This window comes from Triturus cristatus, chromosome 6 (genome assembly GCF_964204655.1).
Source record: "Triturus cristatus chromosome 6, aTriCri1.1, whole genome shotgun sequence".
Taxonomy (NCBI): Eukaryota; Metazoa; Chordata; class Amphibia; order Caudata; family Salamandridae; genus Triturus; species Triturus cristatus.
In genome coordinates, this window is record NC_140589.1 from 222,661,702 (window position 1) to 222,689,531 (window position 27,830).

Sequence of the window (27,830 nt, forward strand, 5' to 3'; positions counted from 1 at the left end):
CAATGGAGAAGTGTGTCGTCACCACTGCAGTTGACGCATCGTTGCAGAATTGCCTCGCATCACCAGAGAAGAGGATCGACGTCGCATCAGATGCCGCCGCATCACCGGGAAGCGTGTCACAGGGCCTGTCACGGCTCAGAAGAATCGTTGAGTCACCGCAGGGCCGTCGCATCGTTGCCGAAGCATCTCGCATCACCAGAGAAGAGGATCGACGTTGCATCAGACGCCGCCGCATCTCCACGAAGCGTGTCGCAGGGCCTGTGGCAGCTCAGAAGTATCGTTGAGTCGCTGCACGGCCATCGGCCGTGCACGCATCGTGTCGTATCAAGAAGAAGATGCCATCTTTGTCGCATTGTACCGGATCTTCATCGCATCACGGTGTTGCGTGCCTCAAGGCCACGGAAGTGCAGTAAGAAACCGATGCATCACCTCCCCTCGCAGAGAAGAACCGACGCATCCCCTACGCATCAGTAGGGACCCGACGCATCACCGTTCTTGCTTGTAAGGAACCAACGCATCACATTCCCTGCAACACTTTCGTTGCATAGCGTTACGCATCCTAAGGTACAATAAACTCAAAGTGTCACATTTTAACATCTAAAGAGAAGTAAGCTAATTCTACCATTTTAAGTACAGTATTGTGGATTTTTGTCGTTTGTGGTCTTGTATTAAGTCTATATAAAGAATACTTATTTTTAATATACAACTTGTGTGGTGTCCATCTGTAGTGTTCTCACTGAGTTACTGTATGGGTTCACAAATGCTTTACACACTGCCTCTGAGATAAGCCTGTCTGCTCGTTCCAAGCTACCAAGGGGGTGAGCAGGGGTTATTTTAGGAGTGTACCGCTTACCCTGACTAGACGCAAGGGCAACTATTTGGTCAATGGTACCTACCTCTGCCAACTAGAGACCCCCAAATCTAACATTAGTGGTCAGCGGTGAGGATTCTGGACTTGCATTTGTGACTCATATACAGTGATTGGTGAACACTACTAGTGAGTGCAGACCAAATGCAACCACGTACTATTTTTTCCTGTTTCCCTTTGGAATTTGGTTGTTGGAACTCTGGTTAGTTGTTGCACCTGGTGGACCCTGTCAAAATGGAAGTCGACTTTTCTCACCTGTACATCTACAAGATAGGGGAGCAAAAGTATTTTGCAAGGAGAGGGGGCTGCCTGCTAAGAGGAGATCCACAAGGCAGGATCTTGAGGCAACCCTGTATAGCTATGAGGTGCTATGCTGGGAATCAACACTAGCAGATGACTCTGAGAAGGAATTTGAGGGGGAGTATCCCCAGCCAGAATATCAAGAGGGCAGTGGCCCGGAGGAGGAAACATTTTGGGAAAGATTGGCTCGTGAAGAGAGGAATCGGATTCGTGCTTGTGACCGGAGGCTGAGGCAGCAAGGAGATGGATCAAGCCTTAGCTGAAAAGGAAAAGGGTGTAGCTCAGGAAGTGACCTTGGCTGGGTTGGAGGTGGGGTCCAGCTCAGATGGTGGCTGCAAAATTGAATTTTCTAGTGCTGAGGGAGTAGTACAGACACCCAGGGATGTGGCGCCTGACTTGAAGGGGGGGGGTTAACATACACCATGGGGTTCAAGGATGTGAGGTAGCTCCAGTGGTGTGCAGTGTCCCTGAGGTGGATTGGGGAACTGGCACAGAGTTTCATAGTCCTAGTGGTGGGAGGGACACTCTACTGATCTAGATGAGAGGTGCAGGGAGAGGGGTTCCCCCATGGTTGAATCCTGGTGTGTGAGTGTGAAGACCGCCCAGAAGAGTGTTGGTTGAGTGACAGAGACAGTCAGATACTGTCTTGCCAGTCTCAGGAGAGTGGGGTGGAGTATGTGCGTGAGGTGCTGGATGGAGAGGTGAAGGATAGTTTGGTTAACCCTTGTAGGGGGCTGTGTGATCCAATTGTGGGAGAGCATATTGTAAGGCCCTGTTTTCCAGAGCTATGCCAACACCTGTTGGGGAGTGAGTTCTCTGACCCAAGGGAGCTCACATTGGAGGCAGACCTTTTGGTGGATTCCAGAGGGTCTGGAGAGGCATTGGGGAGTGATCCTAAAAGGAGTGATTCAGGTGTCTTCCAACCCAGAGTGGGGGAAGAGGTTCAGTGTAGCCCAGCTAAGTCCCAGTGTAGTGGGAGGGTTGTAGGGACTCACGTCCTGTCTCAATGGAGAAGGAGTGAGTGTGGGGCTGCGTGTCCCAAGGTGCCCGAAACCCAGTCTCAGGGCCTGGATGGTTCTGTAAGGGAACACCAGGTAGGGAGGCACCCGTTGAGGGGGATCCACTAGTGTCTGGTGAACTGGGAGTGTCTGTAAGCAGGCCTCCATCAGTTCTGGTGTCTGGCAGTACCACTCCTAAGTGGAGGGTGCAGAAGTCCAGACTGAGGGGTGTGAGGGGGAAAGAGTCCCCAGTAGAAGAACCAGTAGGTCAAGGGGCAGCCAGAAGGGCTGCGTCACCAGTGAATGACCGTGGTGACGCCACTTCTGTCCTGGGGGATCTTCACGCACTATCAAATGGACAGGGGTCGGGAGGTCTGCACCAGGCAGACTATCACACAACACATGAGGTATGTGTTACCCTCAGGGGGGGCATGCATGCTCCCAAGGAAGTCCTGGTGTGCCGGGCAAGTGTTCAACCACCGGGTACAGACCCAGGGTTGGAGAGCCAGGTTCAAGAGTTGTCTGACCTGGAGGGAGGGACAACTGTAAACAGTGTCCTTACCGGTTGGTCTTATAGGTGTACCACTCCAGGAGGAAGGATACAGCACTCTGGAAGGGGGTGCAGAGGGAGGGAGTCCTCATCTCTGACCCTGGTTCCAGTTCAGGGTGTACCCCTGAACTGGAAGCCTAGTTGCAGGATAGAACCCCTGAACTGGTGGGCGAATTGTGCAGGATACCTGCTACAGGCACCCTGACAATTCTGGAAGGGGGTACCGCTCCAGGTGGGAGGGTACAGAGCCCCAAGGAGGAGGACCGGGTGTGGGAGAGCCCACCCCAGTCTCTTGTCCAGCTGCCGGGTGCCAGGATGTCATACCTGACCTCACAAGAGGGAGAGTGGACAAAGGGTGCCAAGCACCTGGGGCTACTGTCCTCCGCTCTCTGACACCACAGAGGTTTAAGAGCCCTGAGAGGCATAAGGCCTGGATCTCATCACTGACTACTGTCAGTGGCCACTGTGCCTTGCTGTCTGTCTGTTGGGACACACCTGTGAACAAGCTAAGGTTAGGTGCTGCACAGGTGGTGTCCACAGGTAAGTAGAAGGTTCCCCATGGGTTAGCTAGGTGGACGCTGAGAGTATGGACAGAGGGATCCAAATAGGTTCAGATTGGCATAGAACTGGAGTATGCCCCTGCAGTTGCAGGCCAGGGTCCATGTCCTATCGCCCAAAGCCGAGAAGCCGATCAGGGTAGTGATTGGTCTCCTCTGTGTTTTGGCTGGAAAGGGGTTGTGTTGGACTTGGCCCTTTTTGCAGGGTCATCCCTGAACTTTTTGCTTTCCTCCTGTATTTTGTCTGACCTGTTTTTGTTGGTTGTATGACTCTGGGCACTTTACCACTGCTGGTAAGTGCAAAAGTGCATATGCTCTCCCTATGGTAAATTGATGTATGGATTAGTGATTCCATGATTGGCTGATTTGGTTTACTTATCAGACTCTAGTACAGTGCACTGAGTGTGCCCAGGGCTTGTAAATCAAATGCTTCTGGTGGGTTTGCAGCACTGGTTGTGCCACCCACAGAAGCAGCCTGTAAAAGTGTGTCTCAGGTCTGCCACTGCAGAGCCTATGTGCAGTCTGGTACTGCCATGTTGACTGGGCAAGTGCACCTACTTGTCAGTCCCTAAACCTTCCCTTTTCTGCATATTAGTCACCCCTATGGTAGGCCCATGGGCAGGGTGCATTGTAGGTAAAAGGTAGGACAACCCCTGATGTGTGTGGCATGTCCTAATAGTGAATTACAGCCATTTTAGTTTTTCACTATTGCAAGGCTACCTGTTCCCCATAGGCCAGAATAGGCAGTTTGATTATTACATCTTATGATCCTAACTGACTCAGGGAACAAGGTAGAAATTCGAGTTGAGTATGCCTGAACACAAAATGATAAATTGCATCTTTTAGTGAAGTTGGTTTTAACATTCTGTGTTTGAAAATACCACTTTTAGAAAGTAGGTATTTTCTTGTCTAACCATCCAAGCCTGCCTCTGCTAGGTTGTGTATTCCTTGTCTGGAGTTTGAGTGACAGGGTCTGGGGGATTCCAGGAGACAGGGTGAGTCAACACAGGGCTGAATAGAGAGATCAGCATGTAGATGGGTGGGAGGAGTTGCACCTGGGACCTGAATAGGGCTGTGCCTTCCCTCCACAATGCTGGCTCCACCTCCTGTGGTGCGTCTGATGTCACTGCCCTGCACTGTGAGAGGAAAGAAGGAGTCATGTCAACAAAGTGCTCCAAGACTGACCAGAACTGGTTTGGACTAGGTAAAGGCCTCTCTGCCTTCAGAAAACAAAGAGAAACTGAGTATAAATATTGGGACCCAAACCCAAGAACTTTAGATCACTTTGGGAAACAAGAAGAAACCTTTGCTGAGGAGAGGAACCAGAGAGACTGACAAGTGACTATCCCTAAGCTGAAGTGCTGCTTGGGGGATTGGCCTGCAGTGGTTGCCTAAACTGCCAAAGAAAGGAGCGAGGAACTTTGTGTGTACTTTCATCAACTTGTAAAGGATCTCCAAGGCCTTGAGAGAGAGCTTGCCTCCTGCTGAAGTCTCAGGGACAACAGACTTCACCCACCAGCTCCCCAAGAGTTCTTTTGTAAGTGCCTGCTGTTGTGCGAGGCTTTCTGAAGGACTGCGTGTCGCAAAGAGCTGGAAGAGCGACTCACGAAGAAGAAGCGTGTCGCCGCCACTGTCATCGCATCGCCGAAAAGGATCGACATCGCGTCAGACGCCGCCGCATCAATGGAGAAGTGTGTCGTCACCACTGCAGTTGACGCATCGTTGCAGAATTGCCTCGCATCACCAGAGAAGAGGATCGACGTCGCATCAGATGCCGCCGCATCACCGGGAAGCGTGTCACAGGGCCTGTCACGGCTCAGAAGAATCGTTGAGTCACCGCAGGGCCGTCGCATCGTTGCCGAAGCATCTCGCATCACCAGAGAAGAGGATCGACGTTGCATCAGACGCCGCCGCATCTCCACGAAGCGTGTCGCAGGGCCTGTGGCAGCTCAGAAGTATCGTTGAGTCGCAGCACGGCCATCGGCCGTGCACGCATCGTGTCGTATCAAGAAGAAGATGCCATCTTTGTCGCATTGTACCGGATCTTCATCGCATCACGGTGTTGCGTGCCTCAAGGCCACGGAAGTGCAGTAAGAAACCGATGCATCACCTCCCCTCGCAGAGAAGAACCGACGCATCCCCTACGCATCAGTAGGGACCCGACGCATCACCGCTCTTGCTTGTAAGGAACCAACGCATCACATTCCCTGCAACACTTTCGTTGCATAGCGTTACGCATCCTAAGGTACAATAAACTCAAAGTGTCACATTTTAACATCTAAAGAGAACTAAGCTAATTCTACCATTTTAAGTACAGTATTGTGGCTTTTTGTCGTTTGTGGTCTTGTGTTAAGTCTATATAAAGAATACTTATTTTTAATATACAACTTGTGTGGTGTCCATCTGTAGTGTTCTCACTGAGTTACTGTATGGGTTCACAAATGCTTTACACACTGCCTCTGAGATAAGCCTGTCTGCTCGTTCCAAGCTACCAAGGGGGTGAGCAGGGGTTATTTTAGGAGTGTACAGCTTACCCTGACTAGACGCAAGGGCAACTATTTGGTCAATGGTACCTACCTCTGCCAACTAGAGACCCCCAAATCTAACATTAGTGGTCAGCGGTGAGGATTCTGGACTTGCATTTGTGACTCATATACAGTGATTGGTGAACACTACTAGTGAGTGCAGACCAAATGCAACCACGTACTATTTTTTCCTGTTTCCCTTTGGAATTTGGTTGTTGGAACTCTGGTTAGTTGTTGCACCTGGTGGACCCTGTCAAAATGGAAGTCGACTTTTCTCACCTGTACATCTACAAGATAGGGGAGCAAAAGTATTTTGCAAGGAGAGGGGGCTGCCTGCTAAGAGGAGATCCACAAGTCAGGATCTTGAGGCAACCCTGTATAGCTATGAGGTGCTACGCTGGGAATCAGCACTAGCAGATGACTCTGAGAAGGAATTTGAGGGGGAGTATCCCCAGCCAGAATATCAAGAGGGCAGTGGCCCGGAGGAGGAAACATTTTGGGAAAGATTGGCTCGTGAAGAGAGGAATCGGATTCGTGCTTGTGACCGGAGGCTGAGGCAGCAAGGAGATGGATCAAGCCTTAGCTGAAAAGGAAAAGGGTGTAGCTCAGGAAGTGACCTTGGCTGGGTTGGAGGTGGGGTCCAGCTCAGATGGTGGCTGCAAAATTGAATTTTCTAGTGCTGAGGGAGTAGTACAGACACCCAGGGATGTGGCGCCTGACTTGAAGGGGGGGGTTAACATACACCATGGGGTTCAAGGATGTGAGGTAGCTCCAGTGGTGTGCAGTGTCCCTGAGGTGGATTGGGGAACTGGCACAGAGTTTCATAGTCCTAGTGGTGGGAGGGACACTCTACTGATCTAGATGAGAGGTGCAGGGAGAGGGGTTCCCCCATGGTTGAATCCTGGTGTGTGAGTGTGAAGACCGCCCAGAAGAGTGTGGGTTGAGTGACAGAGACAGTCAGATACTGTCTTGCCAGTCTCAGGAGAGTGGGGTGGAGTATGTGCGTGAGGTGCTGGATGGAGAGGTGAAGGATAGTTTGGTTAACCCTTGTAGGGGGCTGTGTGACCCAATTGTGGGAGAGCATATTGTAAGGCCCTGTTTTCCAGAGCTATGCCAACACCTGTTGGGGAGTGAGTTCTCTGACCCAAGGGAGCTCACATTGGAGGCAGACCTTTTGGTGGATTCCAGAGGGTCTGGAGAGGCATTGGGGAGTGATCCTAAAAGGAGTGATTCAGGTGTCTTCCAACCCAGAGTGGGGGAAGAGGTTCAGTGTAGCCCAGCTAAGTCCCAGTGTAGTGGGAGGGTTGTAGGGACTCACGTCCTGTCTCAATGGAGAAGGAGTGAGTGTGGGGCTGCGTGTCCCAAGGTGCCCGAAACCCAGTCTCAGGGCCTGGATGGTTCTGTAAGGGAACACCAGGTAGGGAGGCACCCGTTGAGGGGGATCCACTAGTGTCTGGTGAACTGGGAGTGTCTGTAAGCAGGCCTCCATCAGTTCTGGTGTCTGGCAGTACCACTCCTAAGTGGTGGGTGCAGAAGTCCAGACTGAGGGGTGTGAGGGGGAAAGAGTCCCCAGTAGAAGAACCAGTAGGTCAAGGGGCAGCCAGAAGGGCTGCGTCACCAGTGAATGACCGTGGTGACGCCACTTCTGTCCTGGGGGATCTTCACGCACTATCAAATGGACAGGGGTCGGGAGGTCTGCACCAGGCAGACTATCACACAACACATGAGGTATGTTTTACCCTCAGGGGGGGCATGCATGCTCCCAAGGAAGTCCTGGTGTGCCGGGCAAGTGTTCAACCACCGGGTACAGACCCAGGGTTGGAGAGCCAGGTTCAAGAGTTGTCTGACCTGGAGGGAGGGACAACTGTAAACAGTGTCCTGACCGGTTGGTCTTATAGGTGTACCACTCCAGGAGGAAGGATACAGCACTCTGGAAGGGGGTGCAGAGGGAGGGAGTCCTCATCTCTGACCCTGGTTCCAGTTCAGGGTGTACCCCTGAACTGGAAGCCTAGTTGCAGGATAGAACCCCTGAACTGGTGGGCGAATTGTGCAGGATACCTGCTACAGGCACCCTGACAATTCTGGAAGGGGGTACCGCTCCAGGTGGGAGGGTACAGAGCCCCAAGGAGGAGGACCGGGTGTGGGAGAGCCCACCCCAGTCTCTTGTCCAGCTGCCGGGTGCCAGGATGTCATACCTGACCTCACAAGAGGGAGAGTGGACAAAGGGTGCCAAGCACCTGGGGCTACTGTCCTCCGCACAGAGGTTTAAGAGCCCTGAGAGGCATAAGGCCTGGATCTCATCACTGACTACTGTCAGTGGCCACTGTGCCTTGCTGTCTGTCTGTTGGGACACACCTGTGAACAAGCTAAGGTTAGGTGCTGCACAGGTGGTGTCCACAGGTAAGGAGAAGGTTCCCCATGGGTTAGCTAGGTGGACGCTGAGAGTATGGACAGAGGGATCCAAATAGGTTCAGATTGGCATAGAACTGGAGTATGCCCCTGCAGTTGCGGGCCAGGGTCCATGTCCTATCGCCCAAAGCCGAGAAGCCCATCAGGGTAGTGATTGGTCTCCTCTGTGTTTTGGCTGGAAAGGGGTTGTGTTGGACTTGGCCCTTTTTGCAGGGTCATCCCTGAACTTTTTGCTTTCCTCCTGTATTTTGTCTGACCTGTTTTTGTTGGTTGTATGACTCTGGGCACTTTACCACTCCTGGTCAGTGCAAAAGTGCATATGCTCTCCCTATGGTAAATTGATGTATGGATTAGTGATTCCATGATTGGCTGATTTGGTTTACTTATCAGACTCTAGTACAGTGCACTGAGTGTGCCCAGGGCTTGTAAATCAAATGCTGCTGGTGGGTTTGCAGCACTGGTTGTGCCACCCACAGAAGCAGCCTGTAAAAGTGTGTCTCAGGTCTGCCACTGCAGAGCCTATGTGCAGTCTGGTACTGCCATGTTGACTGGGCAAGTGCACCTACTTGTCAGTCCCTAAACCTTCCCTTTTCTGCATATTAGTCACCCCTATGGTAGGCCCATGGGCAGGGTGCATTGTAGGTAAAAGGTAGGACAACCCCTGATGTGTGTGGCATGTCCTAATAGTGAATTACAGCCATTTTAGTTTTTCACTATTGCAAGGCTACCTGTTCCCCATAGGCCAGAATAGGAAGTTTGATTATTACATCTTATGATCCTAACTGACTCAGGGAACAAGGTAGAAATTCGAGTTGAGTATGCCTGAACACAAAATGATAAATTGCATCTTTTAGTGAAGTTGGTTTTAACATTCTGTGTTTGAAAATACCACTTTTAGAAAGTAGGTATTTTCTTGTCTAACCATCCAAGCCTGCCTCTGCTAGGTTGTGTATTCCTTGTCTGGAGTTTGAGTGACAGGGTCTGGGGGATTCCAGGAGACAGGGTGAGTCAACACAGGGCTGAATAGAGAGATCTGCATGTAGATGGGTGGGAGGAGTTGCACCTGGGACCTGAATAGGGCTGTGCCTTCCCTCCACAATGCTGGCTCCACCTCCTGTGGTGTGTCTGATGTTTCTGCCCTGCACTGTGAAAGGAAAGAAGGAGTCATGTCAACAAAGTGCTCCAGGATTGACCAGAACTGGTTTGGACTAGGCAAAGGCCTCTCTGCCCTCGGAGAACAAAGAGAAACTGAGTATAAATATTGGGACCCAAACCCAAGAACTTTAGATCACTTTGGGAAACAAGAAGAAACCTTTGCTGAGGAGAGGAACCAGAGAGACTGAGGAGTGACTATCCCTAAGCTGAAGTGCTGCTTGGGGGATTGGCCTGCAGTGGTTGTCTAAACTGCCAAAGAAGGGAGAGAGAAACATTTTGTGTACTTTCATCAACTTGTAAAGGATCTCCAAGGGCTAGAGAGAGAACTTGCCTCCTGCTGAAGTCTCAGGGACAACAGACTTCACCCACCAGCTCCCCAGAGTTCTTTTGGAAGTGCCTGCTGCTGTGCAAGGCTTTCTGAAGGACTGCGTGTCGCAAGAAGCTGGAAGCGCGACTCAGGAAGAAGCAGAATGTTGTTGCCGCAGCCGCTGTCGTCGCATCGCCGAAGATGAGGAGCGACGTCGCATCAGACGCCGCCGCATCAACAGAGAAGCATGTCACCACCGCTGCAGTTGATGCATCGTTGCCGAAGTGCTTCGCATCACCGGAGAAGAGGATCGACGTCGCATCAGACGCCGCTGCATCACCGGGAAGCGTGTCGCAGGGCCTGTCGCGGCTCAGAAGATATCGTTGAGTAACCACAGGGCCGTCGCATCGTTGCTGAAGCGTCTTGCATCGCCAGAGAAGAGGATCGACGTCGCATCAGACGCCGCCACATCCCCGAGAAGCGTGTCGCAGGGCCAGTCGCGGCTCAGAAGTATCGTTGAGCCGCCGCACGGCCGTCCGGTGCACACGCATCGTGTTGCATCAAGAAGAAGAGGCCATCTTTGTCTCATTGTACCGTATCTTCATCGAATCACGGCGTTGCGTGCCGCAATGCCAAGGAAGCGCAGTAAGAAACCGACGCATCACCTCCCTTCGCAGAGAAGAACTGACGCATCCCCTACGCATCAGTAGGGACCCAACGCATCACCGTTCTTGCATGTAAGGAAACGACGCATCACCTTCCCTGCAACACTTTCGTAGTATAGCATTACTCATCCTAAGGTTCATTGAACTCAAAGTGTCGCATTTTAACATCTAAAGAGAACTAAGCAAATTCTACCATTTTAAATACAGTATTGTGGATTTTCGTTGTTTGTCGTCTTGTGTTAAGTACATATAAAGAATACTTATTTTTAATATACAACTTGTATGGTGTCCATCTGTAGTGTTGTTACTGAGTTACTGTATGTGTTCACAAATGCTTTACACACTGCCTCCGAGATAAGCCTGTCTGCTTGTGCCAAGCTACCAAGGGGGTGAGCAGGGGTTATTTTAGGAGTGTACCCCCTTACCCTGACTAGACGCAAGGGCCCCTATTTGGTCAAAGGTACCTACCTCTGCCAAATAGAGACCCCCACATCTAAAAGAATGGTATTAAAAATCTTGTGCAGTTTCTATCATCCTCTTCTAGAAGAAGGTTTCATGTGTTGAATTTCCGATATCCCAGTTTCTAATTTCACAAGCAGCTGGTATGTCACAGTCAGCATCTAACAGAACCTACTCCATCTCACTGTTTTTCAAAAGACTTATACTCTATATATTTTCCATAATATACTACTATGCATCAATGGCCCCTTCTCGCACACACTCACTGCGTTGCTAAAATTACGTGATAGAATTGATGGCAACTACTTACAGTAAAACCTTTCATTTACTCAACACAATCTGAAACATTACCACTTTTTACCACTTATTACCAATCCCACTTCACCTCAAAAATATGTCATCCCTGTGCTTCCCTTGGTTTGGCAACCCTGTGTCCATCATAAGGCCATCAATATATTAGTAAGTCCTCCCAACTATACTTCACTACTCGTACCTACAGGACATGAAATGTCTAAAGTTATCATTACCCTATATCGAAATTTGATCTGTGATATTCTGTGTGACAGCTACATATTGTACCCAACAGCAAAATGTGAATACAAGTCCAGCACAGTTTGAATAATGCCTTGCAAACAATATGGCTAGTCAGCTAAATATCTATCTACTTAGAAATTAAAATAGTTCAGCCCAATTTTATGTAGTCCTGTCCTATGTTGACAAAGACTCTGTTAACTTGAACTATCTCAAGTAAAAACATGGAAGGAAGGGTTTTAATGCAAAAACAGTAATCAAATCTATATACTGAGTCAAAGCAGAGTTAATATTTTCACAACAATCATTCTTGTATCAAAAAAGGCAAATAATAATGAAGTTGTAACTGTAATTTAGGGTGTTTTTTATTTACTTATTACTTATGTGGTAGTGTACATGCAATTAGCAAAGTTATATTTGAAATTATCTTTAACATTAGCTCAATGAGGAGGAAGAGACCATGCATACAACACTTACCTTATATGTGATATTCGAACATACAAAAAACCATTGATCTTCTTATATGCTCCAAAAAGCTGAAGAAAGAGAATATATATAATAATTTTTCTGAATTTAACCTTAACCACACTATATTAGAAGAGCATTCAGGAAACAGACATGCAGACTTCCCTCAGTGTGAACCGCCTCTTAAATCCAAATGGCTGGGTTACAGCAGTGGAATGACGAGCCAGAATGAAATAAATGTAAGACGTGTACACCATAATCAAGTTAGTTAAAAATGAGAAAAATTGCATAAAATGAACAAAACTGAACGTATGACTCGAAAGCACTAAAGAAATTAGAAGCACCCCATCAGAAAGCATTGTAAAAGGTTGCTTAAAACGAATCTATGGAAAATGCAACAACATGTAACAAATGGCAAACACACAACTGTGAATGCATAAACATTTGTGGATGGTTACACTGAAAGCTTTTACCTTGATATTTATTGCTTGATTTAGATTTTGGTGGTAGCTGAAATACTGCAACTTCTGGTGAAAACTGAATAGGGTAGAAATTCCACAAGCTGAATTTCCTCCATCATAAGAATAGTGCATGCTCCGTACACTTCTATGGGGAATTCACGGTTACATTTTTAAAGTTTAAGGACCCTTCTAAGTGGACTTCGAAGAAACCCCGTGGAACTTAGGAGGTTGGGTAGCCACCCCAGGATACCACAGTACCAGAGTTACCTATCCCAGGGGAGCCGGGTGAATAGGTCTGAAGTGGCTTCGGAAACCGACGTCGATCTCTATGGAGGACTTCGAAGAAGAGCCACTGCTGGGAAGAACAAAAGTGTCCATATGAATCCACGGGAGGATTCTTGATGAAGAGTAGCTGAAAGCAGAGGGGTCAGAGTCTGGGTCACTCAAGAGTGACCAGGGGCTCGGTAGACGAATGCCCACCGATGTTGGGTGCTTCAGGAGCGTTGAGGGGATCTTCACTCAGCAGCCACAGGGACCAAGAGATGTCAAGGATGACCAGGAGCCAGATACAAGCTGTCCCACAAAGGATGTCGAGTGCTGAGGGGTCGGTGTCCGGCTAGAGCACCAAAAAGCCATGGCAGCGGCAACCCACACAAAAGGTCAAGGAAGATTACAGTTTAGACCAGCAAGGTCCAGAAGACTCACCAAACACAGGGGGGTCAGTGCAGACCTGGAAGAACCAGGGGAGCCCAAGAAAAGCAGAGCTGACCCTCAAGAGGACCCACAGGCCAGAGGCACAGGAGTTGCGAGGGGACCTTGAGCAGTTTCGCAAAGCAACAGCCCACGGAGCACTATCTGCAAGGAAGCCAAAGTTCTTTGGTGGATATGATGCCAGAGGTTGGGGCTACTCGGAGCCCAGTGCGCTTGTTTTGGAAACGCTAACAAGCATATGCACTTGCAAAAGTACGCGGTGCACAGGGGTATGGGTATTTTGACCCAAAACTTGGTGAGAGGGCAGCTCGGACCTCGAAGGACTTGGAAACCCACTGCCTGTGTTGCTGGAGCCTTCGGAGTGCGTAGGAGATCAGGAGCAGTAGACCGGTCAGTTGAGATGTGGTGCCTGCGGTTGCAGGGGAGTGACTCCTTCACTCCAAGTGAGATTTCTTCAGTTGATGCTCCACAGGTCCTGCATGGAGCCTGTATAGTGCACAGGCACAGATGATGCTTTGGACGGAGAGGGAGATGAAGTCGGGCCCAAGCAAAGTCCGGCGAAGTCCAGAGTGTCCAGACAGTCGAAGTTCAGTGGTTTCTTGATCTGAATCTTGCCCACGTCGAATCTAGGGTCCTACAGCCAGGTAAGCCCTTAAGTACCCACAGGAGAGGGTTGGAAAGATTCAGGGGACCCTCCCAGGGGAGCTTTAGGACAGTGGGGAGGTTACTCCCATGTCCTTTGTCCAGTTTCGTGCCAGAGCAGGAGCCAAAGGCTCCCAGGACTGGTTTGAACTGGACTATGCACAGGGACACCAAATGTGCCCCTCATGCAGACTTTTGGTCGCTGGGAAGCGTACCCACCCAGGCCTGATACACTAAATACTGTCTGGGAGGTGGTCGTGCCTCCCTGTGACAGGATGCCTATTGTTCTGTCTTCCCCTGCTCGAGCTTGGCTCAGCAGTAGGAGGGCAGTAATGTGTCTCTGGTCGGCAGCAACCCTTTTGGGCTGCCCGGGACTAGAAGGCTGGTACCGGGAACAGCAGGGACCTCACGACACTCGGTTCTGAGGGGTGGAATCATGCCTTCTGCACCGGTTACCGGAGTGGGGGTATGATTCCACGATGTTTGATACCAAACACGATAAGGTTACTTTTTAGCCGTTTTGGAGTTGGTCATCACGCGGTCGCATAATGCCACTCTATATGTTGTAAATGGCTGCAGCACTAACAACCCAGGAGAATGGACTCTGTAGGATGCATGAGTGTCCTGCTCATGCTGTGGCACCCTCTCACTTAGAACCAAGCTTCCTGCCTTCAGGATTGTTAAGGCCGGCTATAGGGGTGACTTATAGGTTTTAAGTGTAGTGACCCTTAGATATAGTAAACCTATACCTCAAGTAAGTGGTGCATGCACCAACCTACACAGGCTGCAATGGCAGACCTGTAGTTCCATTTTGCATGGCCTCTCATGGGTGGCATAATACTGTTGCAGGGATTCTGCACATATACAGAACTATGCGCAGGAAACCAGGACCTCAGTGTGTAGTGGTGTACCAAAATACCCACCTCGGTACCCAGACACCCTATCCAACTAGCTATAGTGTCTCATTCGTTCTCCGTACTACAGAGAAACTACCAATGATTAGACATCCTAGAACATGTTACTCCCTCCTCTCTCTGGATACGTGGGAACAAGAACACTCTTTCGTTCAAACTCTCGTACTTGTCCACAACATGAGTAAATAGAGTCAAGGTATAGTTTAAAATGTTTATTTTAACTAACGTGCTCTATAATGCAATACACGAGCCAATACTAACATCAAAATGCATAGGATCAAACAAATCAGCATAGTTACAATTCCATATAGAACAAAAGGGGAAATTATATTATAATGATAGTGGAAACAGGACTTTAGCGCCTTGCCACCCTCCCCGTGCTAGAAGCTAGTTTGTTATAATTATAGAAGACCTCCAGGCTTTGTCAGGGGGACCCCATACCTCCGAGTTCAGATGCAGGAATTTACATCTCTGGACATGCCCAGCTCTTCTATCCTAGAAAGCGTCTTCTCCAAGTGTGTTAACATGCATGCACATCAATATTAAAAGCATCAGATTTCCAGGATTGCAGCTGCGTTCTATGTTATGGCTAAGGATGTGAGACTGACCAAAGCAATTTAACATAGCTCATTGTTTTTTGACCTTGAACACGCTGTGCAGACGAGGAGCAGAGTGTTAAACTAAATACATGAAATATAGACAGTTCTCATGTGAAAGCGAGCGAGCAAAGTGTTTACCAGAAATGTGCCATGTAGTAACGTGAGCAAAAGCGGCAAAATGGTGTCCAACTTATGCTAACTTAGCAATGTCTGTAGTTGTATCCTTATCCTCACTACAATACCTGCTTCAGCCCATGGGAGGCCACTAGGGTACCTATGCCCTGGGTACATGTGTACCATATACTAGGGTCTGACAAGGGTACCCCAGTATCCAATCTGGAGCGTACCTAAGTACATGACATTACCAATTTAGGGAGAAAGCAGATAGACTGGGATTCTGATTAGCAGGATCCCAGTCAGGCTAGTCAAAAACAGTATCACATGAAGCAAAAAGATGGGGTAACCATAAGAAGCAGATCCTACTTTCCTACAACCACATTCTAAATCAGGATCTTAGAAAGTTTTCTGAAGGACTTCAAGGGGACAAACTCAGAAGTTGTGTGTTTGAAGGACTTCAAGAGGTTGGATACCCTGGTTGACTGTTTACACTGTATCCTCGAACCTTTGGGAAAAAAGCTGTGAGTTTAAAACACACTAAGATGCAGCTCTGAAGGTTGTATCTATTTGGGTAGGTTTGACACCTTGCCCGAGTCCTCTCGGAGTGACATGGTTTTTCTAAGTCTAAGCTTTTCGTTTTACAAGTTTTGGTAGCTGTGCCACCTTGAAGAAAAGTATTCTAGCTTTCAGGATTGGCGTCCTCTCACTTCAGTCAATGTTTGACAGTTGGATGAGATATATTGCAGCTGCTTGCAGGTCCACAAGATATTGTTCTAACTAATGTTAGAAAGTGAGTTCATAATTGGGGAAGAGGGCACTCTGACCCTGATTAGTTTTCACCACAAGGTTATGTAAAAATCTGCTTAACCCCTGTAGCTTTGGCAAACGCAACTCCCCAGAGAAATATCTGCTAAGTTAAAGCAGTGGCAACATTTTCAAGTCAAGAATAAAATACAACAAAACTCTCAAACCAATTTTAAAAAAGAGAAAGAAATCTAATGAGCAAAGATACACCAAAACAGTTAAAAGTATATAAAGGAAGATAGTGATATCAGTTTTTTGACCTTTTACGGCAAAACGCACATAGAAAAAGTAAGGTTCAAATAAAAAATGTCAGTTAGTTTGCAATTGAACAAGACCTAGGTGTGATTTCGGATGTACCTCAATAGAGCAAAGGTTAGATATACCAAGTGGTCTAACTGGTCAAAGTCTTCATCTTTTGACTTAGTTTTTTTTCTGGAGGTCAGCGTCTTCCAGTGGGTCAGGGTCCAAGGCTGAAGCTGGGGGGGGTCCCTCAAAGTCAGATTCATCATCGTTAAACTTACTCTGAAGCCACTGGTTTGAGTGCCAAAATCTCAGAGCAGGACAAATCTGTATTTCATAGCAGCCAAGGTTGATTTGCCTCTGGAATAGATTCTGCTGCCTAGCAGGTCCAAGCTGTTACCTATGGGCGTACTCACTTTTTAGCTTCACAAAATCCTACAGCTGGGTAAGGCTGGAACCTGTAGCCATGCAGTGCTCTACTAGGCAGGATACCTTCTCCGTGAGATCGAACTGAGCCTGTTTTTCATTGCAGCAGAAAGCTACAAATGTGAAAAAACTGTTTGTTTTTTCTGCCTTGGGACAGGGTCTCTTGGCAAGCCTCAGCACCTTGCCCGACTCCTCCGTAGGTTAAACAAATGGCTAAGTCCCACTTTTTGTCCCAACTGCTGGAAAATACCTTAATGCCCCATGTCCAAAGGGCACGCATCTAGGCACCATGTCTCTCTATCTCTAGCTAGGGCTCCTGCGGAGTTCATTTTTCTGTGGTCAGCGGGCCTTAATGGATTTAGTAGTCCACCTGCTTTTGTATCCCTGGAGTAGGCTAACAGGAGGCCAGCTACTCAACCCTTAGAGAACTGTTTCAGCCCCGGATGTCACCTGGAATCAGGAGTTTTCCTATAGAGCTCAGGTTCAGGAATGTTCTTAGGTTATGGCACTTTCAATTAACTAAAATGATTGGAGAATATTTCCTGCCCATTACTGTCTATGTTCATGCCATTTACCCACTCTTTTTCTTGCACATGGTCTTTGCTTTTACTGTACACATTTCCAGAAGCCATATAGCTAAATTGGTTAACCACTTCTTCCACTCAGAGGGTCTCCTGCTCTCCCAAAACCGCGCTCGTGCTTGGATGAGGGAACATCCCATTTGTCAGGGTACAAACTGGTTCCACTTCCTGCTGGGGTTGGTCCTTGATGGACTATGATGGCACTGGCACTGAATAGGATCAGTCCTATTTGGCATCTCCAACTTAAAAGAGGCAGTGTTGTTTCCGTCCTACTCCCAGATGGCTGATCCTTGCCATGGCCTGTTAGTAACGACACCCAAGACACAGAGGTCAAAACTTTGTCCTCTGGAGGACATAGTTGTTAACAGCAGTCAGGGACAATTATTGTGCCTCTCTACGCCCCCATTACAGAATTTCCAACCTTTAAAGTTGCAAAGGGTTTCACTAAATGCATATAAGATTGAGGTCTGACTGATGTTTGGAGAATACAATATGGGCATGAAATGGCCTATTCATTATGCTAGTCTATATGATGTACAAGTAGGACTAGATAAGATGTTATGCACTGGGAAATTGCGCCGGCATATGGTGAGCTCAGAATATCTGGTCAGAACATTGTCCGGCCATAAAACCCTCCTAATCAACGTGCAAGTAAGGACACCTCAACCTCCTTTGCCGCCTAGAAAAGTCCTACCTAATGTCCTGATGGAAGCTTATTTCAGAGCATCACTGTTGGAGGTGATTACAGGGTATTTTCATAATAACTAACGCTCTGCCACCAGCGCCCTTGCAGAGTGTGTAGTTTTCGATTTGGTGGTACGGGAACACTGCATGAATAAGTCTACTGTCATCAGGAAAGAGCTAAATACAGAACTGCTCACACTTGACTAAATCATACCTGACTTAAAACTAGATGTAGCCCAAAACCTCATAATGAAGCCAAAACATACGGAACGTTTCTACAATTACAATGAATACATCTGCAGGGTGGGTGAAGGTGGAAGCAAACCGGGGCCCCTTTGGCAAGGTTTGTATGCCCCATAAGTAGTGGTGCATAGTTCACACAAATATTGAAAATTAGCATGGGGGACAGTAAGTGTACAATACCGTCAGAGGACTTTATGTACAATTATATGAAACCTTCATGGACACATCATTGGAGGAGGTGGAGACCTACTTAAGCAGAGCCCCTCTTGTCGTATGAGTACTTCTGAGGCAGAGGGGTTGGGTGGACCCATCTTAGCCTAAGACATATGAGAGGCTATTAAGGAATTAACCAAAGAAAAAAAACTGGGGTCGGATGGACTCCCAGCAGAATTTTATCAAACCTGCAAGTCTCAAGGATGTTTGCCCTTTATGCAAGGGCATTAGAAGAAAGAAAATCATCCCACATCAACAAGAAAAGTCATAGTATTATCATTACCTAAGAAGGGGACACTGGGGGAGAGAGATATGTAATAGGCTCCTCTCCATGCTTAGCTTAGCTTTTAAAATCCCTAGCAAAGAGTTGACCACCAGATTATACCCATATCTTACTACCCTGATCCATACAGATGAGAATGACATAATCCCTGAACCCAGTGCGTTCCTTAACCTCCAGAGTCTAGATAGAGTGCTACATTAAACTGAGGTGGAAATATACCTTAAGGTACCTTTTGTATACCAACCTGACAGCTAGGTTCAAGACAGGCAAATGTATCTATAAGCAATGCCATACATTTTGAGGTACATGGCATGGTTGTCCCATCTCCCCACTTCTCTTTGCGATTGTGTTAGAACCACTGGCTGCTGTGTGTAGGACAGAGGGATGGAAGAGGGGCACAGAGCTGGTGAAGGCTGTGCAACCCATATCTCTATATGCAATGATTTACTGCTATATGTCAAAAATGGAGAGCTGGTTATTCTGCCGATGCTGCAATTACTTCTAAGTTTTTGGACCGTTTCTAGGCTTAAAATACACAGATCTAAAGCATGTTGTCAAGGTGTCACCAGTGGGGAGAATAACAGTGATTTGAAAGCTTGGAATTAGTTGAGCCCCTCACACCTTTAAATATTTGGGGATACATATCTACCATAACACAAATGACCTAAGACATGGAAACCTGGGGGTTGGGGGGGTGCTGAGGACACCAAAGGGCAGTGTGTCTTTCTGACATTCCTTTCATCTGCTGATCATGGTACAACTGGCCCTGACTAAGGTGGTCATTCTGCCCCAGACTAATACAGTGTTTTTTACTGATCTACCTCCGTGGTTTCTGGTCACCTGGTTTGAGCAGTTAGATTTACCTCTCAGGGACCTGATATAGGCTGGTAGCCGCTAACGTGTTTCATTAGAAACATTTAAGAGGCCAATCCTGGAAGGGGGCTAGGAGCAACATATTACAAATTGTACTATCTGGTGGTGCAGCCACATTGGGTTTCTAGATGGCTGAATACACAAAATACGACAGAGATGAGACAGTTTTGGAAAGAACTCAACCATGGAGCTTGCAATCATAAAGGAGGCTAAAATGAAAACATGGGAATGCATGTTATTGCTGTCTACAGGGATAAAATGCTGGAAAGACATCAGGAAGCCCCCTTTATGCCCACATGGCGAACCCCCCATTTTTTCACTGCATACCAGCTCTCACACTGGAGTAAGGTTGGAATATTCACAGTCAGATATTTCTATTCGGCAGGGATAGTTATCCCGCTAGACATATTAATCGAGAACTACATATAGCCCCCTGGGCAGTTTTTGGCATATGGGGCCATAGCTCTGATGTTTGAGTCATTATTGAAGGCAGACACAGAGGAGCCTCAGCATCATGAGGTATTGAAATTACTGGAGGTGATGGAGGCTGGATGATACTTGGTGACCTGGTTTTATAAGGCATTAAAGTCGAGGGTACGTAGGGACTTACACAGAGTTAAGGTGAAGTGGGAGACGAATTTAGGGAAAGGAATTGAACATGGGAAATGAGATAAGATACTGGCATATCTTAAGAAGTTATCTAGAAATACTAGACTTAAGTCTATAAATTTCAATTACATGCATCAAACATACCTTATGCCCTGTAAGATAACTGAGATATATGGAGGAGAAACTAAAGCATCATCTCAGGTGTGCTGTATTCGATGCAGACATTTTCTACATGGTTTTAACTTGTCTACAGAGAGGGGTTTATTCGACACAGATCATCTGGCAAATTGGAAGGAACCCTAAACAGGGGAGTGGCATTTAGCCCAAAAGTGTGCTTGCTTGGGGGGTTTCCCAGACCTAAACCTAGGAAAGTGGATAATAGATTCATCAACTTAGCTCTGATTTTAGCCAGACAGTTGATCGTCATATACTAAAAGGCTGCAGGGGACTAGTATATACCAGGTGGAGGAAAGAGGTGATGAAATGGGCATGGGCGAAGAAGTAGATCCCGCATAGGAAGGAAGCCTGTGGCCTTCGTAGGCGCCCCATAACTAATTAGTGGAGCAAAGTACTACAAGCTATCAAAGAAAAAACTGGTACAAAGGTTTACCCTATTTTGATAAATTTAGACAAGCTGATCAACAAATGAATGCCTCCCTTTTTTTCAGGAACAGTACAGGACATAATAATGTGCAACGCTATGATGATAATATTGCTGCCCTCACTGGCTGCTCTTAGTGGAATATAATGTCTGTAATTTGTATTGATCGATTGTCCTTGGTTTTGTTTTGTTTAAATAGACATGTATTTATTTTCACTAAGCCTCATCCTACATTATCTCAGAAATTCCTGCTACTTCAAACTGTGAAATGTATGCAATTAAAAAAAGAATTTGGGTGATGGCACGCTGGCTCAAAGAGATGATGACAAGGCATGCATTTTGGGGGATTTCTATAGAGATCTCTATACAGGGACGCAACCGAACGTGGCAGGGCAACAGCAATACCCAGACTCTCTGGAACTCCAGCGGATATCGCCTGCAGAGATAGATCGGTTGAATGAACCTATCACTGAAGAGGAAGTGGGGTTAGCAATCTCAAAACTCAAACTGCATAAATCTCTGGGACCGGACTGCATGACGGCCCAATTTTACAAAACATTTGTGGCGGATTTAACACCACATCTCACCCTATTATTCAATGCAATAGCGGAGGAGTCGGCAGTCTCAAAGTCTATGGCGGAAGCAGGAATTACGGTTATTCCAAAACCGCGGAAAAACCCACACAACCGTGCCTCCTACCAGCCCATTGCACTTCTAAATCTTGATGCTAAACTCTTCTCTTCTGCCTTAGCCGCCCAAATTGACACACTAATGCCCTTACTGATCCACCCTGATCAATCAGGTTTCATACAGGGAATGCAGACTCACGACAACATTCACAGGACTGTTCATTTGATCGAAAAGGTCTCTAAATTTAATATTCCAGCTGTTTTGGTGGGTTTGGATGCCGAGAAGGCCTTTGAAAGGGTTGATTGGTCTTTCCTTTTTCTCGCCATGCAAAAATTTGGATTTGGGCATAGGTTCATAAAAATGGTCCGGGCCAATTATACACACCCACAATCGAGAGTACAGGTCAATGGGTCGCAGTCTCCACCACTTGCTTTAAGCAGAGGAATGTCTATTATCCTCACTTCTGTTCACCCTAAGTATTGGACCCCTTGCTGCCCAGTTCAGGGCTAACCCTGACATCCCGGGTATTCCCTTTGTGGGGACGGAACACAAGGCCTCACTTTTTGCAGATGACATTTTGATGATGCTGACTACCTCAAGCACTTCACTACAAGTGCTCCAGAGAGAACTAGATAAGTTTGAGCAGGTAGCGGGCTTCAAGGTCAATACAGCGAAATCCTTCCTATTGAATCTTATCATGCCCGAGAGAGAGGTACAACAATTGCGGAGTCAGTCTGCCTTTCAATGGGCCAAAAATTCCATTCAGTATTTAGGAATTCACCTCACCCGGAGAGTGGGGAATCTCTATAAGGCCAATTATCCCCCAATGTTGATACAAATGCAACTTGATCTCAAACGCTGGAAACCACATTTCATCTCCTGGTTGGGCCGGATTAATGCTGTCAAAATCACTCCACTTCCAAAATTGCTCTATTTATTTCAGGCACTCATAGTAGATCTAGATCGCGAGCTTATGCCCAAACTACGTTCGCTTATCACTAAATTCATATGGCAGTGGGGATGAGCTTGACTTCCATTTCATGTGTTACGACGCCCAAAAAAAAAAGGGGGGGGGGGGGTGGCACTACCAGACTTCTTGGTGTACTACAAGGCGGTTCAGTTGAGAGTGTTGTTGGAATGGTATATCAGAGAATCTGACTAACACTGGCTCCACATGGACAGGGCAATAATGGTAAAATCGATTTGGGTACAATAGCACTCCAACACGCACTACACTCAAGGTCTGGGATGAGGTCACAAAAGAGGGGAGGCTGACTTCCTTTCCATCTCCTTACACCCCCATTCACTTTAATCCCGACTTTCCACCAGCTGAACAGGAGGGCCCATTTGACACGTGGCGGGAGTGAGTGTGTCGTATGGTGTCAGACATGTTTCATAACTTTGAGGTGCTCACCTTTGAGAGCTGTCAAAGAGAATTTAAGATCCCACCAACCGAACACTTCCATTACCTTCAACTCAAACACTGGATTTCCCAACCACGGGTGCGGGAAACAGCCACTAGAGAACACGATAGAACCGTGGGTACAGAAGGCAGGTACCATGAAGGGTGCAATCTCCTTTCTATACACGTTGTTGCTCTCAGGACTAGACGCCCCGCGAGCGCAATATCAATCCTTCTGGGAGCAGAAAATTGGGAGGAATATCGCAGAGGCAGAGTGGAAGCATTTGTGGTCAGATGTTACCAAGAAAAATCACTCTGTAACTCTAAGGGAGGCCCATGACAAGACCCTCTTTGATTGGTACCTATATCCCACCAAACTCAAGAAGATTTTCCCTAACTCCTTAGATCTCTGCTGGCGCAGTTGTGGTCTCCTGGGGGACTTCCGCCACATATGGTGGAACTGCCTTCCTATCCAACCCTTCTGGGAGGAGATTCTCACTCATATCAAAGACATGTTGGGCTACCCAATACCGACATCTATTGCAGAAGTGCTTTTGGGCATCAGAGACCCGGCACTAGAACACCAGACGAAAGTAGACAAAGCCATAATGTGGGCCTGCCTAGGGACCGCCAAAACGACGATATCAGTGCCCTTGAAAATGAGAGAGGCGGCAACTCTGTCACTTTGACATGCCCGTCTATGGGTAATCTTGACGATGGAGAGATTAGCAGACATCTTCAGAGATGACCATAAAGATTTCGAATACAAATGGGGCCTGTTGGTTTCCTTTCTCTCGAGTGGTCTCCCTTTGGCAGTATGTCCACCTTCCATACGAGAACTACATCTCTTTCAGCTTTAGATGGTGTCTTATCTCCTTTCCCGGATACATTGGAAGCCTCTAAGGGACAGTACGAACGAACTGAACCCAATCCTAATACCTAAGGCTTCTACGACTACCCTTTTATGAGTAGATAAGTGTTCCACCACCACCAGGGAAGGGGAGGGAGGAAGGGGTTAAAGGGGGGGGGGTTGGTTTATAGCGAGAGGAAGTTTGTTTTTTCTTTTTTCCTCTCTTGCTTACCTATAGTTTTATTGAAGTGAACGGCGGGGTGTATAGACACCTCACAACTAGAGAAACTGAACTTTAATTAGAGCGCTTTCACTGAGTGGGGTACTTTATGGCGTCCTCCTGTGAACTATAATGTGATGTGATCTTTTTCAGTCATGTTGAATAAACAATACGTTGACAAAAAAAGAATTGGAATACTTGTATTCTGCTACTGTATACCTGACTTTGTTTACACTTTGTAGGAAAATGCCTCCTTTTTTTGGTCACACCCATTTTTTCATGGCTGATGGTCTTTCTGACTCTGCACACTGGGAAACTGTTAGACAGTCCCTATGTTCACGTGCTTTAACAACTAAAACATGTTGAAATTGGATACACTCTTGATAGGCACATTTAACGTAACTATAAGTTGCTAGTGTGCACTCATGGCCTGTAAGTTAAATGGCACATGTGTACTGCAGCACATATTGGGCCACCACTAAATTAACAATGCAAACCATGGCTCCAGGCTTGCCCCTGCTGCTGGAGTAGACCGTTTTAAAACTGTTAATTCAACCTGACCTGATAAAATCAACCTTTTGCGAAGCTGAAACCTTTCTAATAGATGCTTATAAGTCACCCCTAAGGTCTAACTTAAGTGCCAGTAGGGCAGGATGCATGGTATTTAAAAAGTAGGATATGTTTCCTTTTGTTTTAAATGCCCTGGTAGTGAAAAGCCCCCAAAGACGTTTTCCTGTGTAGCAAGGTTAGGTCTCATATAGAAAAGCACTGGGTTATATTATAGCATCTTATCATACTTTTTTTTTTAAACTTTTTTTTTTTAAACTTTATTTATTTTTTGTAAACAAATCAATAAAGAGATCTCATCAATGGTACATTTGTCTTGAGTGTGAAAATTACATTTCGATGGCAATACACCCGTGTCTGTTAGTACTTTGGAAGCCTGGCTCCAAGCGGCATTATCATATCCTCTGTTACAGTAGTCTAATCCGTCAGATTCCATGTGATTAAACAATACAGCACTGGCCCTTGACATTCCCATCGGTTGCATAAGAGCTCTGCCATTCAAGTCCTACAGTGCCACCCCCTTGCCCTGCCCTTAGACTATACCCAAAGCAATGGAATTCGACGCATATCTACCACCCCAATGCCCACCCTGTCGGCAAGTCACCACCACCAAGCCTAACCAACCCCTGTGGGCACAATCCCTAAGCTGGAGTGTGTAGGGGAGGAGTCCGGCATATTCGCGATGTATGTTCTGTAGGGGCCCCAGATGTCTTTAGGACGGGCCACCCTAGGAAGGAGACTGGAGTAGATCTCGCTGTTTAAGCTGCAATAAGCCATGTCCGTAAGCCATGCTTTAGTTGTAGGCACCGCCCCACCGCCCCAGTGCTTAGCAATTCCTCGCTTTGCCAACAGAAAGCCCAGAGATGCCAGCCTCCTCACCGACTTGGGGAAATTAATCGTGTATCCCAGCAGTGCCACCTCCGGGGAAGGAACCAGGGTGAGCCCCAGCATCTCCCCCATGATTTGGTGTATCTGTGCCCAGAATGATTGCAGTCTCGGACATGTCCAGGTCATATGGGCAAAATCAGCATGAGGGGAGGAACATTTCCAGCAGGTGTGGGGCCTCTTGGGATCAATGGAGTGAAGTTTATCCGGTGTCATGTAGCTTCTGCGGAAAAACTTATAGTGTAGAAGTTTGTGGCGGCTATTGAGTGATATTTTGTGAGTGACCTTACAACAAACGGACCACTGCTCATCCGCAATGGGCCTGCCCAAGTCAGCCTCCCATGCCATACGTAGTTTGTCGTCGGAGCAGGGAACCTGCGCTATACATAGCTTGTACAACTTAGAAATAAGATGCGCCCCTGTATCTTTGTCGATGAGGAGAGTAAGTGGCTCAAAGGAAGCAGGCTCGAGCGGGAATCCCCTAATCTCCGCCCTAACTGTAAAATAAAGCCGGTTAAGGATGAATTTGTCCATGAAAGTGGCCTCGCCAAATCGTGCCTCCTCCGACATCGAGAATATGTGCCCGCCCGGGTATAAATCCCCTACCTGGGTGAGGTCGAACTTCGTTAAAGTGCGTTGTACTAGTTTCTCGCCTGTGACCGGGAGCCATCCCTCATTAGGTAACGGGAGAGAAGAGGAGTATAAAATGGGCTGGTCCATATAGCGCAGTAACCTATTCCAAGCCCAGCTTGTGGTAGACACCGTTTGAATGTCAACCGGACTTCTGGGTACGCCCCTGGGCAATACCGCGGCCAGGCGACCCGGGAGCACAAAATCAGCCTCAGGGCAAAGAAATGGAATCCTAGCATCAGGGTGGTACCAAGCATAGGCATGGGCACACTGGGCAATCAGATAATATAGATACAAATCCGGTACTCCCAGGCCGCCTCTTTCATACGGGAGAGTGAGAATCTTCCAGCGGATCCGTGGCTGCCTCCCACCCCAGACCAATCTAATCAAGTGGGCACGCAGCGAGGCGAAAACATTTTAGGTGAGGGGTATGGGGATGTTATTAAAAAGATATAAAAATTTAGGGAGCACTATCATCTTTATAATGGCGATTCTAGCCGCCATGGACAGCGGAAGCCGTAGCCATCTGTCCACCTGCGCTTCAAGCTTAGTAATTGCGCAGCCATAGTTGAGACGAATAATCTCGTCCGTGTTCAGGTGAATGTGTATACCTAAGTATCGTACAGAGTCTGAGCACCATTCCAGCGGATATTCACATTGCCAAGGGGAAGTGCCGCTGGTTAATGGGAAAATAATGGACTTATGCCAGTTAATACCCAGCCCGGAGTGCCGACCAAAGCGAAGTATTTCTCGTATCAGAGGGGCCAGGTTCAGCTGCGGCTCTCTAACATACAGTATGGTGTCGTCGGCGTAGAGTGAAACCAATAGGGGACCTGTCCGGAACTGGAGCCCTCTACGAAGGTGCCGTTCCTGAAAATGTCGAATCAGTGGGTCCATGGCGAGAATGAACAGCAGCGGGGAAAGCGGGCAGCCCTGACGTGTGCCGCGAGTAAGAGCAAATGGGCGAGATAACGTACCATTAATGCGGAGCCTCGCCGTGGGTCGACTGTACAAGAGCCGCGTGGTGGCAACAAAGCCAACCTGCATGCCCATGCGCTGCATTATGGATAAAAAAAAAGGCCATTCCAGAGAATCGAAGGCTTTTTCAGTGTCAAGTAGAATCGCCGCCGCGGGAGTGTCAGGGTTTATTCTATGCAGGACCGTAAAGCAGTGATGTCGAGCGATGGGGTATAAAGCTAGATTGAGCCTGCGCAATAATAAACTCCATCAATTGAGAAAGTCTGTTAGCCACAATTTTGGCGGGAATCTTATAGTCAATATTCAATAGCGAAAGGGGCCTATATGACCCACATAACGCCGGGTCTTTGTTCGGCTTTGGGAGTAGCACAATGACTGCTTCGCTTAGAGTGGGCGGTAGAATCTCTCGTTCCAAGGCCTCGGCATAGACCTTGATAAGTTTAGGTGCCAATAGATCCGAAAATGCCTTATAAAAATCGCCAGTCAAGCCATCAAGGCCCGGGGCTGAGGAGCTCCGTAGCACTTTAATCGCCCCGCGAACCTCCGCTACCGTTATGGGCTCTGCCATGAATTCTTGCATGCCCTTCTCTAAAAACACAAGCGCAATTTCGGATAAGTAGTCTTCTCGTGAAGAAGCGTCATCACTCTGTCTAGTTGTATATAATGCCGAAAAGTAGTACAGAAATTCATCCCTAATCTCCGACGGTGTCGTGTGGAGCGTTCCGTCCTCCCCCCGGACTTCAGTTATGAACAACCTACTATACGGCGGCCGCAAAGCATGCGCCAGTGTGCGACCCAGCCGGTCGCCCTCGCTATATCGACGGGCGGTTTGGTATTTGCCCAGATATAGGATCTCTCTATCCGCTGTCTCCCTGTAT

At 47.5% G+C, this 27,830-nt stretch overlaps 1 protein-coding gene across 1 annotated transcript in view; it reads right to left on the reverse strand.

The window, feature by feature from the left end:
* The window catches only part of LOC146816683 (adhesion G protein-coupled receptor F1-like), a 512,362-nt gene that overhangs the window by 286,679 nt on the left and 197,853 nt on the right, over window positions 1-27,830 (reverse strand). Inside the window, exon 8 of the mRNA XM_085610576.1 lies at window positions 11,802-11,860. Coding sequence (XP_085466702.1) covers window positions 11,802-11,860 — 59 coding nt within the window. The remainder of the gene's footprint in view (window positions 1-11,801; window positions 11,861-27,830) is intronic.